The sequence below is a fragment of the Lytechinus pictus genome, chromosome 3, assembly GCF_037042905.1.
Source record: "Lytechinus pictus isolate F3 Inbred chromosome 3, Lp3.0, whole genome shotgun sequence".
NCBI classification, from domain to species: domain Eukaryota; kingdom Metazoa; phylum Echinodermata; class Echinoidea; order Temnopleuroida; family Toxopneustidae; genus Lytechinus; species Lytechinus pictus.
The window spans coordinates 35857770-35876396 of record NC_087247.1 but is presented as its reverse complement, the minus strand read 5'-3'; the positions used below and the strand labels follow the sequence as shown (position 1 = coordinate 35876396).

General features: G+C 34.3%; 1 protein-coding gene across 2 annotated transcripts in view; it reads right to left on the bottom strand.

Annotated features, from left to right (window-relative positions):
* Window positions 1-18627, bottom strand: part of LOC129257355 (ATP-binding cassette sub-family C member 9-like) — a 40132-nt gene that overhangs the window by 17833 nt on the left and 3672 nt on the right. The window contains exons 3-12 of one of the 2 annotated variants that reach the window (XM_064096925.1): window positions 17109-17348; window positions 16099-16287; window positions 14726-14884; window positions 7052-7207; window positions 6315-6449; window positions 5394-5556; window positions 4425-4465; window positions 3680-3886; window positions 1680-1850; window positions 618-696 (exon numbers count right to left, since the gene is read on the bottom strand). In XM_064096925.1, coding sequence (XP_063952995.1) covers window positions 618-696; window positions 1680-1850; window positions 3680-3886; window positions 4425-4465; window positions 5394-5556; window positions 6315-6449; window positions 7052-7207; window positions 14726-14884; window positions 16099-16287; window positions 17109-17348 — 1540 coding nt within the window. The remainder of the gene's footprint in view (window positions 1-617; window positions 697-1679; window positions 1851-3679; window positions 3887-4424; window positions 4466-5393; window positions 5557-6314; window positions 6450-7051; window positions 7208-14725; window positions 14885-16098; window positions 16288-17108; window positions 17349-18627) is intronic. The other variant, XM_064096926.1, reaches the window with a different exon arrangement.

The following is an 18627-nucleotide window of genomic DNA, read 5'->3' as shown; positions in this document are numbered from 1 at the left end:
AAGGACCAACCTGACCGAACCATGACATGGTTTAAAAATTGTAATTCAACATGTTCAGAGAGGAATAACACTTTCACATGACAATGAGGGGAAAATAAGAATATTTTATATAATAAAATATAAAATAAATAGTGATTGGATGACGTCATCAGTCCCCTCATTTGCATACAGACCAGGATGTGCATATAAGTATCTTGTAGAATGTCATAACTTTCTTATTTTACATCCCATTTTGATGAAATTTTCAGTGTTATGCTTGTTGGATTTTTCTCTTTAATCAAAAGAACTTTTGATAGGGTGGAATTGTTCTTTAACATCTTGTCTATTAAAAAATGACTACAACAATGCATCAAATATTTTAATATTCAGACTCTCAATAATATTTTCACTTATTCTCTCCGCTGTTTACAGTAATCGACTGTAAAAATCGGAAGTACAAAAACGGTTTTCGACCAAATTTTCACTATTCATCTCATATCATCCATTGTTAATCCAAATTAATCCAATGTAAGTAAGAAGACTATCCTTCATAATATGAATGATCAGTTGATCGGTGACAGGTTCTTTATTTTGATATATCTCAATTAACACAAATTGAATGGGTTATCAATCTTTACCTGCTGGTATGTCTATGTTGATATCGCTTATGATCGGTATTGCTGAATCAGGATCCCATGTGTAAACGCCGTCCCGAACCTGCATGTAGCAAAAACTTTGGATTCTTATTATGACATACTGTACATGTCATCAAAAAGTATTGAAGAAGTTAACGGAAAAAAGCATGCTTATATTTTATCGAGGATCGAGCATCATTTTAGGAATACTAAAGATTTCATGTATGGAGGACTAGAATTAGATGATTAATAGGTATAGCGGGTGGCGCCACAAGGGGGCAGAGGGCGGCGACCCTGTTTGATTTTGTTGTTGTTGTTGAGTTGTGAAAACAGATGACAAAAAAGAAGAAAAAGAAATAAAGAAAGATGAGTAGCCAAAAGAAGAATTTGAGTTACTTTATATTAATCTTAATATAGGAGAAAATGGCGTCATCTTTAGCATGCTTTTTTTTCCTCAGGACCAATTTAATCTCCATTTTGTAGTGAAAATCCTTTTTTTTTTTTTTCAAATTTACATCAGCACCCCCAGTAAAAAAATGTTTCCCAAGGCCCTGCTGTCTCCCCTCTTTTTCTCTAATTCATCTTCCCATCTCTCTCTCCCACTCTCAATCTTCATTACTAACCAATTCCTGCTTTTTTCACTTTTTTTTGTATTTGCCCTCCAATTTTTTTATCGCTTTCCACTCCTTCATCCAACAAGGTTGCGAGATCGTTTAAGAAGGTTGCTTGACAGGATTTTTTTCTCTCTCTTTTCATCGAAATTGTTCTCTTTACTCCATTTTCATTATAATGTTCCGCTATTCACAGGGGCGTAAGGAGTCGGTTGCCTGGGGGGAGGGCAAGAGCAAAAAATTTCCCGCTATCCTTTTTATGTTTTTTTTTTACTTTTTGCCTTTCCCTTTTCCCCCTTTCCTCCTTTTCCACACTTTCTTTCACTTTGTCCTTTCTTTCTTTCTTTCTTTTTCTTTTCCCGGTTAAATTCGCCGGGGGGGGGGGGTAGCCTGACCCCCGCCTGTTACTGGCTATTAATGTATGTAAGAGGAAGACTATTTTGTTTATACTCACACGTATTGCGACATCTTCCGGAATGAATTCTCTATTGGATCTCGAATCCACGGACCCGTATGACTTCTTGTCCTCATAACTCAATGTCAGTGATTTCGTCATTTGAATCTCGTGATCTTCATAGGAGGCCGATTTTATCTTTCCGTTTTTCATAGTGTCCTCTACTACCTGCTAATGAAGTGGGGAAAAAAATCAAATTCAACAATGACGTTAGGGAGCTTTCGTAAACACAACGGAAGAAAGGGCGATAGGTTTAGATAAGAATGAATCTGTGCAATGCACGTGCATGTATACAGTGGCGTACCGTGGGTCACGGCATGGGGGGCACCAGAGAAAATTTTGAGTCACTAAGTGGGCGCGCGGAGCGCGCTCAATTGCCAGGTATACTGACCCAAAAAATTTTGCTATTCAGACCTAAAGAGGGACAATATAAGCAAATTTTTGTAATTATGATGCATCATGTATATCTGTCACGCTAAACAAACAATGCGAGCGCGAAGCGCGAGCTGAAATTTTTGTATATATCGACCCCAAACAGGGACACTCTAAGGACTTGCTGATTTTGCGCTTGCTGATTTTGTTAGAATTACATCTAAACACATGAAGCACTTTTTGTAGTCATTGTAATCACGATTATCATACGCATCTCACTAATCAAATATTGCTAACGCGAGCTGAAAATTTAGGAAATTCAGACCTAAAGAGGGGCATTCTAAGGCTTGTTTGTAGAAATTCGCTAAGACCATAAGTATTACACTAACCAAATGATGCGAGCGAACTCGGGATGGTGCAGTACTCAGATCAGAAAAAGGGACATTTTAGGAATTCAAGAAGAGCAGACATATCTCACCAATCCACCAATGCGAACGTAAGCACGGACTGGAAATGTTTTATATTCGGACCTTAAAGGGGGGCAATCACTTAAAGTAATCATGAAAAAGAAGCATATGCAAATAATAACTCGAAGTGCGAGGAAATATATTTGGTGTATATTGACTTTAAAACGGGATGTTTTAGTACAACAGGATTATATATATCGTTAAACAGACAACGCGAGCACCAGGAACGATGAACACATAGGCCCTGAGCAAATTATGTTTCATAAAAATATGAGAAAAATATTTCTTATGTAATATAACAATATATATAATATGACATATTATAATGTACAATCATTTCTTCTTTCCCACTACGTTTCTCTTTCTTTCTCCCTCTTTTCTCCCTTTCCCCCGTTTTTTTTTTTCATTTTATTATTATTATTATTATTTTTTTTTTTTTGGGGGGGGGGGGCAGCCGATTGGGGGGCACGTTCCCCCGTGCCCCCCATAGTTACGCCACTGCATGTATATATTCAGTTCATATCAAACATGACTAGGAATGATTTTATGTGCATCTTCCGTCGTCTTTGCCTTACGCCTTCTCGTTGAAGGTTCCCTATTCACAACAATGTCAACAATCAACAAATTTCACCGATCGTTATAATATTTCTTTTTACAAAATATCGATCTTTTCATTTCTTTTCATAAAAAACATAAAAGATCCCTTGAAATACTCCGTGCTAGAGATGAAGACATTTCCTTTGAAAATATGTAATTTCAGCATTATAGCAACATGATTGACTTGTTGGTAAAAAAAAATGTGTTTAATATTGGTTTATTTGCACAAACAAAATTTCACATTATTTCAATTTTTCCTACTCTTGTCACATCAAAGAAGATACGAAATAATAGACAATGTATTATAGAATAAATGTTTAAGATATGTAATTTCGATAAAACACAAGTAGAAACATTTTAGCCTGGTTAAATCATATAATTTCCGATATTAAAAAAACAATGAAATATTATTCATGTGGGAAATGCTAGAGTTTAGGAATACATTTCGCTATCATTAAAAATTATTTTATAATTTTTAACAAAATCTATAATTATAATGCTTAGTAACATCAAAATCAAATCAATAATTAATCAAGCAATATAATTTTTTTTTGGAATACCTACCCTTCCAAAATCCTCTTTTGTTTCAACCTCTGGTCCACTGAGGAAGAAACTCAATCTGTTCGTGCTCACCCAGGCAGTCACAAACAGATTGATCACGAAGGGAAGAACGAACATCGGGTCAGTCAGCGCATTGAGCAGGGATAGTGATGAAAAAGCGACATCGGGTGTGAGGACCTTCCCAGTAATGGCGGTATACGTTGAAAAACACTGTTATGTAAAAAAAAAATGGTAAAAGATTAATATCTGAGGGGCAATGTACATTGAGACATCCCAATGTCAGGATGGTAAGAAGTGTCAACAATAGGGCCTATTACAATTTTTTCCGAAACATATTGGAATATAAAAAGAAGTATATATTATCGCTACCGATGTAGTTACACTGTATACTATAGTACACAAAACGATATAATGATAACTGATCGGAGCACCAACACCAATTTCATTAAGAGACATTATTTACTCTATTTTTCGTACCGTTGTTTGATAAATTCTCTATACAATATGGCGTTAATGTAACTTTGTCATAAAAAAATAATGCTCAATTATTTGACTACGTTGATTCATTCCGAGTACATATTGAAGTAGATTTTAATGATTCAATTGTTCTGTGTGAGAGCGATCTTGAATATGGATCATAAACTTGATATAATAATCAAATAATGATATAAAAAATAATAAGATGGAAATATTACCCTATGCACACCAGAAATTAATCTTAATAATGTCTAATTTTACCGGTACCTACCAGGAGATTCGCTATTATTGGGGTCCCAGAATTGACAACAACTGTTGATAAACAAATAAAGAAATTATTTTAAAGACAATTACTGTTATCGATCGTTACACTGTATTCCTATAATAATTTTACCTTTGCTTAAATCCACATCATTTTGCCCAAAGTTTGTTATTACAAAACTTATCCGAAAGACGTCTAATCAGTTTAAACTCCCAAATTTCTTCAGCTGAAGATTCTTTCCTCTACACGGAACAATAATGTTTGTTATTCTCCACATCAATTTATTTTCGAGATTTATCACTTGCGATTTTTTTTCTCCTGATTCAAGAACTATAAGGTTCAAATAAGGTTCAACAAAACGATTCTAGTTTTATTTGACAGACAGTATACATCGAGTTCACTACAATCTGAAGCAGGTATAATAGTCCGAAACAAAATAATTCATTTTTAAAATTTATTGATACTTAATAAGGGAGCATTTTTTTTTCTTGGAATATGGAACCTCATTTCAACAGGCAATAATAATGAAAAAGTGGAATACCAAAAACCGAATTCACAAACGGTATATAATAGAAAGGCCTATAACAATCGAAAAACCGAACCTTCGGATAAACGAACATGATCATCACTGCCATTTAAAAAAAATGTTTCCACCTATCTTTTTTGTTTACAAAAAAAAATTGTTATAAAAAAAATAATATATATCAGATATTTTGAGAACAAATTGAATTGATTTAGAATTTATTCATGACATTGTTTTACTTCATTTTCGTTAAGAATTGTCAAATGTATGGATGTGTTGATCACAATATTTGTACGTTCAAACCAAACTTTGTAATTATGGTGTCATTTGATTCGATATCGTTTTTTAATTTATGATCATGAATGTAATATGTTACTATGTTCAATTTTGTTTGATGAGAGAAGAGAAAAAAAGATTATAAAAAAATATCACTTAAAAAAAACGACCATGCTTACAGTTGAGGGCAGCAAGCAGGTAAACAACGGAGAGTTTGTCTAACTCTTTTCCTCTTATAACCTTGATAAATCCTTTGAACATCCTTTCCCATCCATAAAGCTTCAGTATCTTCATTCCTTGCAACATTTCATTAGATGATTTCAATCTTTGGTCTGCTTTAGCCTGCACAGTATCGAAATAGGGTAAAAAACATTAACAACTGTCCTACTAATGGTCACATGATAAATGTCTTGACAATAAGTAAGGATTAGTATAATAATAATAATTATAACTTCACAAAATATGTTCAAGAACATCGGCTAGTTTTCACACAAGATTTTTCATCATAATTTGTTCAGCATGAGGTTAGGATCAATATTGGCATCGGTATAGGGGTGTGGAGGGGTATGGGGTTATAACCTCTCCCAAGTATTCTTTAAAATGCAAAACTGTGAAAGTCTACTAGTAGGCCTATCACAAATCCAATTGAAAACCCTGATTCTCGTTAGAAAGAGGAACATCCGTTTTCTATAATGCTCCATCAGACACAAATAGAATACCGGGGATGAAAACAAAAGAAAGAAATGAGACGGAACTCTTATCATGCTTATTGCACCGCCACTGCTTCGTGTATAAAAGTATTTAGTTTGTTTCTTTAGATTTCTGTTCAGAGATGGCAAATCATAAATAGATTAGGTAAGGGCAATATATGTGTATCTTGAAAGCGGAGACAAAGGGTGACCTTACGGTGAATTTATACTTCTCAATGAATATATATATATGAATATTCTTTCATTTCTTCCGTCTTCTACTTTGCTATTTTCTGCTTTAATTTTTCTTACTAATATCTTCAAAAATCATATGGACGAAGGGATTGTCGCCCCACTCTGTGTTACTGCTCCTGCCTAAAGATAATCATTTACGACGGAAATATGACTTACCATGACCCCTTTCATATTATTCGCATAAGCTGTTGCAATCTTAAATTGTACTGGAATAACGAGGAAGAATATAGCTACTCCAATGAATGCAGGTGGTCCCAACTGGAGATAAAGCAATACTAAGGTTACCGCAATCTGCAAAGGAACAACGGAAATAAATAGAATGATAAGGTTTTTTAAAAGTTCAAGGATACGTTTTTGACCATAAATATAATTACCTTACTTTCTATTGCCAAACCAGTCTATGTTCGTTTGTTGTGCATATTGGAAGGAAGGTCAAATCAAATGGCGTCTATACAATCATAATAAGGTAGGTCCATGACACAATGAACATAAAAAATGCAATCTCTAACGAAAAAGCAGGAAGAAAAAAAAAGGAGAAAGGAAAAGAAGTCAGTAGTGATAGCATTTATATATGGACCATTTGCCCTCCCGACCTGAATGCAAGATTGAGACCCTTCGTTCATTTCATATTCCTAAGACACACGAGATTTTAAGTTTTAAAAGTACTAAATTAGCTATTTTAGAAAGTTTAATCAAGACAGGGTCAAGTAAAAAAAAAATGGGATATGAAATGAGAAAAATCAGTTTTATCTCAATTTTTAAGCCTAAAACATAGCATGGTAGGTATCTTATCCCTTTTGTAAAAGAAATCCCCTCAAGCAAGAACACTAATAAACAATAACAAAAAGAATAGCCCCCCCCCCTCAAAAAATGAATAATAAAATATATTCTACCCGAATTGGTGCAACCCACACTTCATTGCCACGATCGAAGAAAAACTGAACATTGGCTGCATCAACTGACATGTGATTGGTCACCTGACCCATCGTCATCATACCACCTGACATGGCATATGTCGACAACCGGAGAGACTTCTCATACACCATACTCTGTCAATGGAGAGTAGATAAGTTATGCAAAATTGTTGTGATTATCCGTTATCATCATCATCACTATTAATAATAAGTGAAAATTCTGTCTCAACTTGAATAATCTTAGATTTAGATTTATTTATTTCCGTTCAACAAAATAAAAAACTATAATTGGTTACATGTTCAAAATAACACAGACAGTTCAATGGCATCTTACAGGGCTTATCCAAGAGGAAATTTTAAAAGAAGTAAAAAAACCACAAGTTTTACAGATATTTTTTTAAGGGTCATCAAAATAAGATATCTATCTACTTTATTAAAGAAGAAGGGAACTGTGGGGGATTATTCAAATGATTAGAGAGGGTATTAAGAAACGGTGAATTTAAAAATCTCGTTATATTTCTTCGATGATAATTAAATTGGCAAATGTTTCAAATTGAAAGGTCTTTACTGTCGGTGTATAACGTTTAGTTCACCATTGTCCCTCAAGGTGCAGTTTGTCTTTTAAGACATTTAAAGGAAAAAATTGATAAAACATTTGTCGAGTTCACAAAAAGGACAAGCCCCATCTTCATAGACAATTTAAAAATATTGAATTTTGTGTAATTGGCAGTCGTACTAAGCCTGTCACCATGTAATTACACTTTCAATTGAGGATCGCCATCGAGATTAGAAACAAGAAACTAAACTTTATAAGCGCCTTCTCTCTACCCTGTATTTTCTCACCATTTTCCTCAAGGTTTCATAATCCTTTACCGGGTAAATTTTATTATTAATTTAATCTATAAAAGCTGTTTAACCGAATTATGTACACTCTCAAAACAAAACAGTCAAAATAACTAGTTAATAGGGTCAGCTGGGTGCAACTGTTATTCTAGTTATATTTGACTATTTTCTAGTCGTATTTTACTACATGGTTATTTCTGACTAGAAATTACATCAGAAATGTGATTAGACATATCAGTCGCATGCACCCATCTGACTACTGATCTAGTCAATGTGACTGATTTTTAATAACTGATAAAAAAATAACATTAGTTTGTTGTACTTTCACGATAGATCATTCTGGCAGAATTTATGAAGTTGTTTTCTTTTATTCATCGACCCATTATTTTAATTACATTTTCTTTATATAAAAGCGATGAGGACTTCCCATTCGTTTATCTTTACAATAGTAGACTTGTTAACTGCAAAAAAAGGGGTGAACGCTGCATTTTTTAGTACAAATGTCCCACTTGGCACAAATGTTCCTTGAGTCAAAAGAAAAGGATTCATCCAAAGAGACACGCTGTATCTATGCAAATAAGCAAGTAATTTGCATAAATTTGCATATTATGTCGATATAGTAAAAACAAGTATTTCAGAATATATTTTTAACCAGAACTGCCCTAAAATTGGAGTTAAAGACTTAGGGTAAGAAAGGGAAGAAAATTGTCATAAAATAATTGGGATATCCTTGTTTATTATTACCTAATTTACATAAATTATGCAAATTATAATTTAAAACAGAGTATTTTTTCATGAATCCTGAACTGTTTTATAAATAACAGCAACTAATACACAATGTCAACATTCTACATGAAAGAGAATATATTAGCGAAAACATCGATATGCTTCATGACAGTATTAGTGTCTTAATTTGCTTAGAAAGAGGGCAAATATGTCAAAATGTATGACGTGATATTGCGCTAAAACGAGACCAAAACAACCTCTATGTCACAGTCACACTCACGAATCGGACAATAAAGCGATCAATGGTATGTCATTCGAGATAACACAATCTCAACACAATAGCTTCCATCGGCTTCTCGTATCGCTTTTGTTGGTGTGTCTGCACACCGTAATCTATATATACGGGCAAAATGCATTTCGGTATCGGTAAAACACTATTAATTTTGTTTTATTTGTTTCTAATTTGTTTCTCTTGGAAAATTTACAGGAGACATTGCTTTGCAGGTTACTGCTTTAATGAAGCTCTGGCACATGAATCATGACGAATGTACCCCACCTCAATCCATATTTTAACTTTGTTAAAATATATATCTTTTGGAGACCCCGAAGTGGCAAAACTGCATTCCCCGTGGCATTCCCGCCACTTTACAAAACCAGTTTGACTTGTATTATCGACTTGGAAAAGACAGATGTATGAGACATCAGTTAACATGTTTCCAGAAGATAGTTTTTTTTTTAATTTAAGCCTACGTCCATGGGAGCCCTCCGAATTTACCCCATCCCCTCTCTGTATTTCGACACTAAATAAAAAAATATCGTGTTTTAAAGCCACCGGCAAGGCAAATTGCGTTTTTGGTATAATAAAGCAACTTTTATATCTATATTTCATATTTATCTATATTAATATTATTATTATCATTAATATTATTATTATTATTATTGGCATCATTATTATTATTGTTGTTGTTTTGCAGTTTGTAATAATGCTCTAGCACAGTAAAGGCTATAACCCAACAGGAGCATGCCTAGGATACCCTTTCCCCTTTTGGTTTTATGTATTCAAAAATAGTTTATTGTCTTTAGAACTCATATCTTGGAATAGATTGAGGTGAAAATACTCTACAATTGACATGTAGAAGAGCTGTGGTACATTGAAGAAAAGCCACACGTAAGCTCTAAAATACCCCTTTATTGATTCCACTGTATGTTAAATTTAAATATTTTTAGAGTCCATTCGGAAGAAAGATACATTTCTACTACACACAGTAAAGCCTCTTTACTTTCTCCTCTTGAAAAAAAAACATAGAAGGCATTGTTTTATATCGCATAAAATAAGTTCGTGTACATGACGGTGGCCTGTCGAAGTTGCCCAACCCTTTATTTTGTTTTGACAATATATATTTAGAATATCGTCTGAATGAAGCCCTCATCTGGAAAAGGGCACTTAATAAAGGCAGCATCTACATTATATAGAGGAGGCCGTGGTACTTGGAAGCGGGGGCTGAAGCACCCGCAAGATTTTTCTGAAGGGGGGGGGGGCTGTGCTGCGTGTGTTATTCTCCATAGACAGCACCCCCTGGAATTCCGGCAGATGTGACAAAACGAAAAAAAGAAACGTTACCAAAAAAAAAAACCTTCATTTTGTTGTGCAATCCATTTTGTTTATTTGCTTGTTAAATTTCTTGATGTAAATTTGAAAAGCAAAAAAGTTTCAATGTAAAATTTTGGTCCGAAGAAATTTAACAAGCTTCAGCCCCCTCTTCCCAGTGCCAGGGCCTCCTCTATATAATGTAGATGCTGCCTTTAATATGTGCCCTTTTCCAGATGAGGGTTTCATTTAGACGATATTCTAAATATATATTGTCGAAACAAAATAAACGGTTGGGCAACTTCGACAGGCCACCGTCACGTACACGAACTTATTTTATGAGATATAAAACAGTGCCTTCTATGTTTTTTTTTTTCAAGAGGAGAATGCAAAGAGGCTTTACTTTGTGTAGTAGAAATTCATCTTTCTTCCGATTGGGCTCTAAAAATATTTAAATTTAACATAGAGTGGAATCAATAAAGGGCTGTGTGGCTGTTCTTCAATGTACCACAGCTCCTCTACATGTCAGTTGTAGAGTACTTTCTCCTCAATCTATTCCAAGATATCAATATAAACAAAAGTAATCTTTTAAGAGTTATAAAGACAATAAACTATTTTTGAATACATAAAACCAAAAAGGGACAGGGTATCCTAGGCATGCTCCTGTTGGGTTATAGCCTTTACTGTGCTAGAGCATTATTACAAACTGCAAAACAACAACAATAATAATAACAGTAACAATAATAATAATAATAATAATATTAATAATAATTATAATAATATCAATAATGATGAATGTAAATATAAAAATATAGATATAAAAGTTGCTTTATTATACCAAAAAACGCAATTTGCCTTGCCGATGGTTTTAAAACACGAGATTTTTTTATTTAAAGTCGAAATACGGAGAGGGGATGGGGTAAATTCGGAGGGCTCCCCTGGGCGTAGGCCTAAATAAACAAAAAAAATACTTTCTTCAGGAAACATGTTGACTGATGTCTCATACATCTGTCTTTTCCAAGTCGATTATACAAGTCAAACTGGTTTTGTAAAGTGGCGGGAATGCAGGGGGATGTAGTTTTGCCACCTCGGGGTCTCCAAAAAGATATATATTTTAATAAAGTTGAAATATGGATTGAGGTAGGATACATTCGTCATGATTCATGTGCCAGAGTTTCATTAAAGCAGTAGCCTGCAAAGCAATGTCTCCTGTAAATTTTCCAAGAGAAACAAATTAGAAACAAATAAAACAAAATTAATAGTGTTTTACCGATACCGAAATGCATTTTGTCCGTATGTATCATAGATTACGGTGTGGCAGACACACCAACAAAAGCGATACGAGAAGCCGATGGAAGCTATTGTGTTGAGATTGTGTTATCTCGAATGACATACCATTGATCGCTTTATTGTCTGATTCGTAAGTGTGACTGTGACATAGAGATTGTTTTGGTCTCGTTTTAGCTTAATATCACGTCATACATTTTGAAATATTTGCCCTCTTTCTAAGCAAATTAAGACACTAATACTGTCATGAAGCATATCGATGTTTTCGCTAATATATTCTCTTTCATGTAGAATGTTGACATTGTGTATTAGTTGCTGTTTTTTAAAAGCAGTTCAGGATTCATGAAAAAATACTCTGTTTTAAATTATAATTTGCATAATTTATGTAAATTAGGTAATAATAAACAAGGATATCCCAATTATTTCATGACAATCTTTTTCCCTTTCTTACCCTAAGTCTTTATTTCCAATTTTAGGGCAGTTCTGATTAAATATATATTCTGAAATACTTGTTTTTACTATATCGACATAATATGCAAATTTATGCAAATTACTTGCTTATTTGCATAGATACAGCGTGTCTCTTTGGATGAATCTTTTTCTTTTGACTCAAGGAACATTTGTGCCAAGTGGGACATTTGTACTAAAAAATGCAGCGTTCAACCTCTTAACAAGTCTGCTACAAGATGAAAGAAATATAATAGGATGTTTATGCTATAAAGGTAGTTTATGCTACAATGAGTACAAAATGTACATAAAAGAGAGAAATGAGCGACGGAATAAGCCAGTTCGTAGTTCCTTTCTGCGCATGATCAAAAGATTCTACGCATGATCAGAGGAAGGTCATTTGTACTGAAGTGACATGGTGGTTTAAAATCTAATGAGATAAGCACCAACTTTGATGTCTTGATTAATCATATATTCTTTTGAATTGTGCTTTTCATTTACATCCACGTCCACGAACGACTGGTATTTCACAGTTTGCCAAGTACATTGTGCAACATGCTATGATTTGCATTCAAAATAGGAATGCAACAAATACCTTCATAAAGTGTTCATTTGTGTGCTATTCTAGTCACCTGGTCTATTCAATTTCTTTATCCTGTTATGTAAGGCAAGCTTACGTAATATCTTGCTTTGAAATCTGCCTATCATAATGAAAGAAATGAAAGGTAATTTGACCATAATTGTCCAGAAGTAACTACGAACTGGTCTATTCATCCAAGACGTAAATGCGAAAGTTGCAGCAAAACCAAACGAAGAATTAAAAGGGCTGACTCATGAAATGAAGTCTGTAATTCCTTTCAGCTTTATGCGTTTGAAGAACGTGTGCATTTGCGTGAATCTGCAGTTCGTGAAATTTAGGCAAACATTCAAACACATTTTATTGACCAGGTAAACAATCCTTCAAGACCTTTGGAATGATTGTACACTATAATGCTTTTCTTTCTTACTGCTTTGCAAATCTAGCTGTAGCGTAACTCTCTGCCACGTTTTTAAAAGTGTCATAAAAATTGGAAATCATATATCATGGTACTGGGGTACATCATGATTATTATATTTACAATATGATACGACTGATAAGGCCTACCAATTAAAAAATAATGAAATAAATAAGTGAATACTTTTGTCACGTGCCCATGGACATCATATCGCACTAAACTAATAAATTGTATTTTGCAAATAGAGCATAGAACATTATATTTTCATTTATAATAGTTATTCAGAAGTAAAATCAAATTTAACTTTATAATGAATGTCACGTACTTGTACTAGAATAAAATAAAACTTACACATTATTCTTATCGAAAAGAACGCTTTCCCCTTGATTTAGTCGAATAAAAAAAAAGACTACTGCATATAATGTGCAAAGAAAAATAAAATTTTGTGGGGTAAAAACGGAGCTCAAATATAAACGATATAATTAATGCTCTACCAGCAGTGGGTTAATATATCACTTCTTTATGTCCATGTGAGAGGTGTGACTGACCGTATACGTCTTCATATCGAGTGAAAATTTACTAAGTTTTTTTTCAGAGTGTACTCATAATTGTGCTTGGTTCATTACTGTATACCCAGGGTAGCCACTTTGACAGCTGTAAGCTGTTCTTTCAGTGGGCCCCGCAATGATAACATGTTAGTATTACCCTTTTCCATTCTCATTTGCCGAGCCCCTGACAAAAAGGCAGAAGATCCCATTTTTAAAAATATTTCGTATGACTCAGCCGGGGTTCGAACCCACGACCTACCGTTAACGAGGCGTGCGCTCTAACACTGAGCCAGCATACCTAGGGGGCCGTTTCATAAAGCTGTTCGTAAGTTAAGAGCGACATTAAGAACGACTGGTGAACCTTTCTTACGCGCTTAACCATCGCCAATGAATATACCATTTACCACAAGAAATTATCACCAGACGTTCTTAAAGTCGCTCTTAACTTACGAACAGCTTTATGAAACACCCACCCGGCGTGTTTCTAGACCGTAACCAAAGACCGTAACCTTTCCTGGACACACATGCGCGCACACCCCTCTCACACACACATACATGCTTACCCCTCCCCCCCCAAAAAAAAAAAACCCAGCAACAACAAGTGCACACCTAGTACCTTGAATGCAAATAGCATTTTCATATGTTTCAATTAAAATAAAAAGAGCACTGTCGATTAAATGCACTGCTCACGGACATATTGTCCCGTGGCCAGGGATCGACCCCCGGACTTTCAAATGTCTTGTCAGGGGCCTTAGACCAGTCTGCTACGACACCTCCACACACACACACGCACCCTCACACACACACCCTCACACACACACACACCCACACGCATACGCGCACCCTCACATACTAGGGGATCCAGGTAAAGGAACAGGAGACAAACCCCTTATGAATTTTTGTAAAGTAATTAAAGAGAAAAGGTAAACAAAGAAAAAAAAAGGAAATAAAAATACCTATACCACCGTTTTAGTCTTGCCCTCTTGTGCCACTACTGGATTTGCCTACTATGGATTATAACATTTTTTTCTCTTTCCACATTTACTGTATGCAAGTACAGAAAGTTGTATCAAGCTTATGATTGTTCTGAAAGTTCCAAAAATGAAAACAAAACAATCACATTAGACTGAGGATTATTGTTTTTGTCGTGACAGCTGAGTAAAGCAGGATTAATTTTACTTTTAATGTTTGATAAACACATTGAATATTTCATACTAACCTGAATTGCGGATTTCACGTGAACTCCCTCAACGGCACATATATAGTAATATGTCTGGTCCAATGTATTGCGAGTTAAAGCTGCTATGTAAATTACTCCGACCAAAACGAAACCATTTCCAAAAAATTCATCAATTGTAACATGATGAGGGCTAGGAACCTGGATAAGAAAAAGATCCATCATTCTATGAATCTTATAGCTCTTTGTAGGTAATAGTAATATAATATGATAATGGTAATCATGATGATGATAATAATTGCAATAATAATGATGGTGATAATAATACTAATAAATAATAACAATAATTCTCAACATCAACGTCACCATCTCGGTCATCGTGGTCATAAGGATAATGTTAAATAATGGCATTGGCAAAAATAGCGACAATGATGATGATTAATGGCAATTATGTTGACAATATTAATCAAATTGACGATATTTAAATGAAATATACATTACTAATATCGAGTTATGAATTAAGTATTAGAGTTTGGTATTTAAGATGTTATCTAAGGATCTTCCTAGACTTGGAGATGAAGGTGTATCCAATCTTTACAAAATAATCATGAGGTCAAAGTATTCGGGAAATTTGAAAAATCATATATTTTTTTCTGTAATAGCATATGACTGTTCAAAATTTGATTGATATGACAGAGAAGGAGAAAGATCCACCCTCAACGAGAATTGATAAGTTCTTGGTTGATAATTGTTCCAACATACGTAGTAAAATTAAACCTAAATGCTGTATTAAGTAAAGCTAAAAAAGATGACTACACTCTGCCATGCCAAGGTAAGGTATGTTATAGTACGCTATAAACACGCTTAAATGTGCAAACCTATCTCCATTGAAAAATGGATAAATACATAATTATACAAAACATATTCGTTATAAGCTCTCTCGCTTGCTATTATTAAACATTGCGGATGTGATAAAATAAGCATATATCATAATCATAAGAAAACATTTTGAAAGACAACAACTTTTTGAAGTGGTTCAACACCATAAATCCTTACCAACGGGGTCATAAATGATAATTGTCTGGGCTTGTCTGCATTTAAAATGGGTAGTTCTGAAAATGATCTCGTGACTATTAATGCAAACGAAGCTCGATAGTGATTTCGTAGATTCAGATAAAAATGTGTAGCTTTAGTGAAATTGTATATGAGACCACATTGCTCTAAAAAAGATGTTCCAGATGATTTTTGTACAAAATCGAATTTTTGATTGATACCATGCACGCATTTCACACCTTTCCTTTCCTTTTCCTCCTTTCCCCCTTTTTTCTTGGTCGAGAAACTTTTTTGGGGCAACCCCAAGCCCTCCTTTATCCCTACGCCAGTGCTTGTGCATCATCTATATAATGTTAACTCACATTCTCATCTTGTGTTCCGTAAAGGGCGTTTGTGACGTATAATACTATTCCACTTATGCACAAGGGACCAACTAAATTCAGGCAATCTCCGCACAATTTGAGTATCCCTGCTGGAATCATCTTGTGAGCGTAAGTATTCCAATACACTCGAGATAGACTTATCTTCTTGTGACTTCCCAATGCTCTCTCCTATGATAAGGGGGATATAATGGGATGAATGCGGTATTATTTAATGTACTCATTAAAACGCTTTACAATGATGTACATTGGAATACACATGATCACTACTTACTACATTTATTTACTAAGTAAAAGTTTTAATGCTTATATTAACAATAAGCCGAATAAAATTAAATTATGGCGTAATGGTACAAGCTGATACGAACTCTATACCAAGCACGTTAAGCAAGGAAAAGGCTTCTACCTTGCAACAGTACGTGCATAACATTTATGACGATGTATAAGTATAAAGACAAATCAGTCATTGTATAAAATATTGTAATTTATACGTTGATCAATAAAGATTGAAAGAAAAAAAAGTTTCACTTTACTTTGCTGTTGCTTTCATTATGAACATTAAGCCCAAGCCAAGAACTGGTTTGTTTCATCCCCTCCCGACAAATTAAGTGCTAGATTCAATAACAGACGGTAACCATCCCAATCACACAAACACACCATCGTGCATGTGTGCGGACACACACTATCTACACCCCCCCCCCCAACAAACAAAACACTCATACATTATTTTAATTACTTGTGTAACACGTGAAGTTACTGAGACTTTCATCCCTTTGGAACTTAAAGAAAATTAATTTCATAGAATATGCTGACGTTCGGAACCTACGTACGTTCACACAAAATATCTGCAATTTTGTACTAAAGCGAAAATGAGGAATATTCTAATAAAACAACAACATCATCAACAACAACAATATTATCATCATCATCATCATTATCAACATCATCGTCATCATCGTCGTCATCATTTCGTTCCTCACGGTCTTCCTCACCTGTTCAATAAGGAAGTTCTTTTTGAATCTTTCGTGTTGGTAGAGCGACGAATGTTTTTCTGGAATATTTCCCAGGTCATTTGGTTCGATGTTTTTTTTGTATCCTACAGCAAACAGCCAATTCATCCAAAAGTAAGTTAGAGAAGAGGGCAATGCACTATAGTCATGAAGATAGTTCATGTCATCCTTCTCCGTGTCGCCATCGCATAGACCATGCGCTTCGGCTAAGCAACCGAATACCTGTTAAAATAACGCATACACCATCCATTCATAAATTCAACCAGATCCTTATTAACCTTATTAGTTTAGGGTTTTTTAATACAGTAAACCAAAAGTGTCGTTTTAAAACTCGACACGCTAAGCTTCCCATAAATATGTGTTTGTTTAAATTATACATGTAAAGGTGTATGTTTGTATTACAAAGAGACGCTGAACCGGACCTTTATGCATCATTAATTCATGGCGCAGTTAGCTACATTCTGCACCCTTTAGTTCTAACTGATTGCTTCTAGCCATTCTCAATGATCAATTTTACCCTTTGAATGATTGCGATTCTACAGCCAGAAATCGATATGAACTGAAGCAAATAAAGACGATAAAACATATATATTTTCTAATAGGTCATTGATATCGGATTGAAATAACCAAGTTATAAATTCATCGAGAATATGAGTGGGTTGATAATGTCACATTATAATTTCTTCTTTCCTCTCTTCTACCTATTCAATTAAAATAAATTTAAATTCAATAAAAAAATCAAAATATATACATTCATGATATAGACAGCAGAATTATACTTGTATATACAAAAAGTAAATCAAATACATAGGCATAGCAAATTAAGATTTTGAGTTAAAAAGAAAAATAATGGAAAATGTAACATTTGTAGGAAGCTTTTTCAAAGAAGCTTGTAAATGAAAGGTATCCAAAAGTTAGCAAAATACAGAATGTTAACGTACAATGTAATAATAATAGATGGCGCATATATTTGAATACAACGTCTTGCCCCCCCCCCCCCCACACTGTTCCCCACTCTCCACCCCCAACCACATCTCTCTGAGGTAGAATTTGATAAGACTAAAATTTGAATGGTTTTTAGTACAAAATTTAAAGCAAATCAGTGTGATAATAAATACACTTTAAGATTTTTTATTGTTGGAAATATTCAATAAAGACTTTTCTCATAATAGAAGTTGGCAATGACTTCAATATTATGAGCACTGTATATCTGATTTTTGCATATACTGTTTATCTATATTCCATATATTTAAGTTTGTACTATTTCGAGTGTGGTATTTGTGAATCATAGAATTGGCATCAAACATATTGGCAAGAGGTGGCAAAACGGTCCCTTTCATGCATTTGAATACGAAAATGGCAATTTGATAAGCGTTTAATCTATAAATGTCTAATGTGTTTAACTGTTTGAAATGAGCTAAATAATGCGAGTTTGTACAAATACGCAGGCAACGTTTTTGAAGAAAAATCAATGGTTTTAGCTTTGAAGGAGTTGAATTTG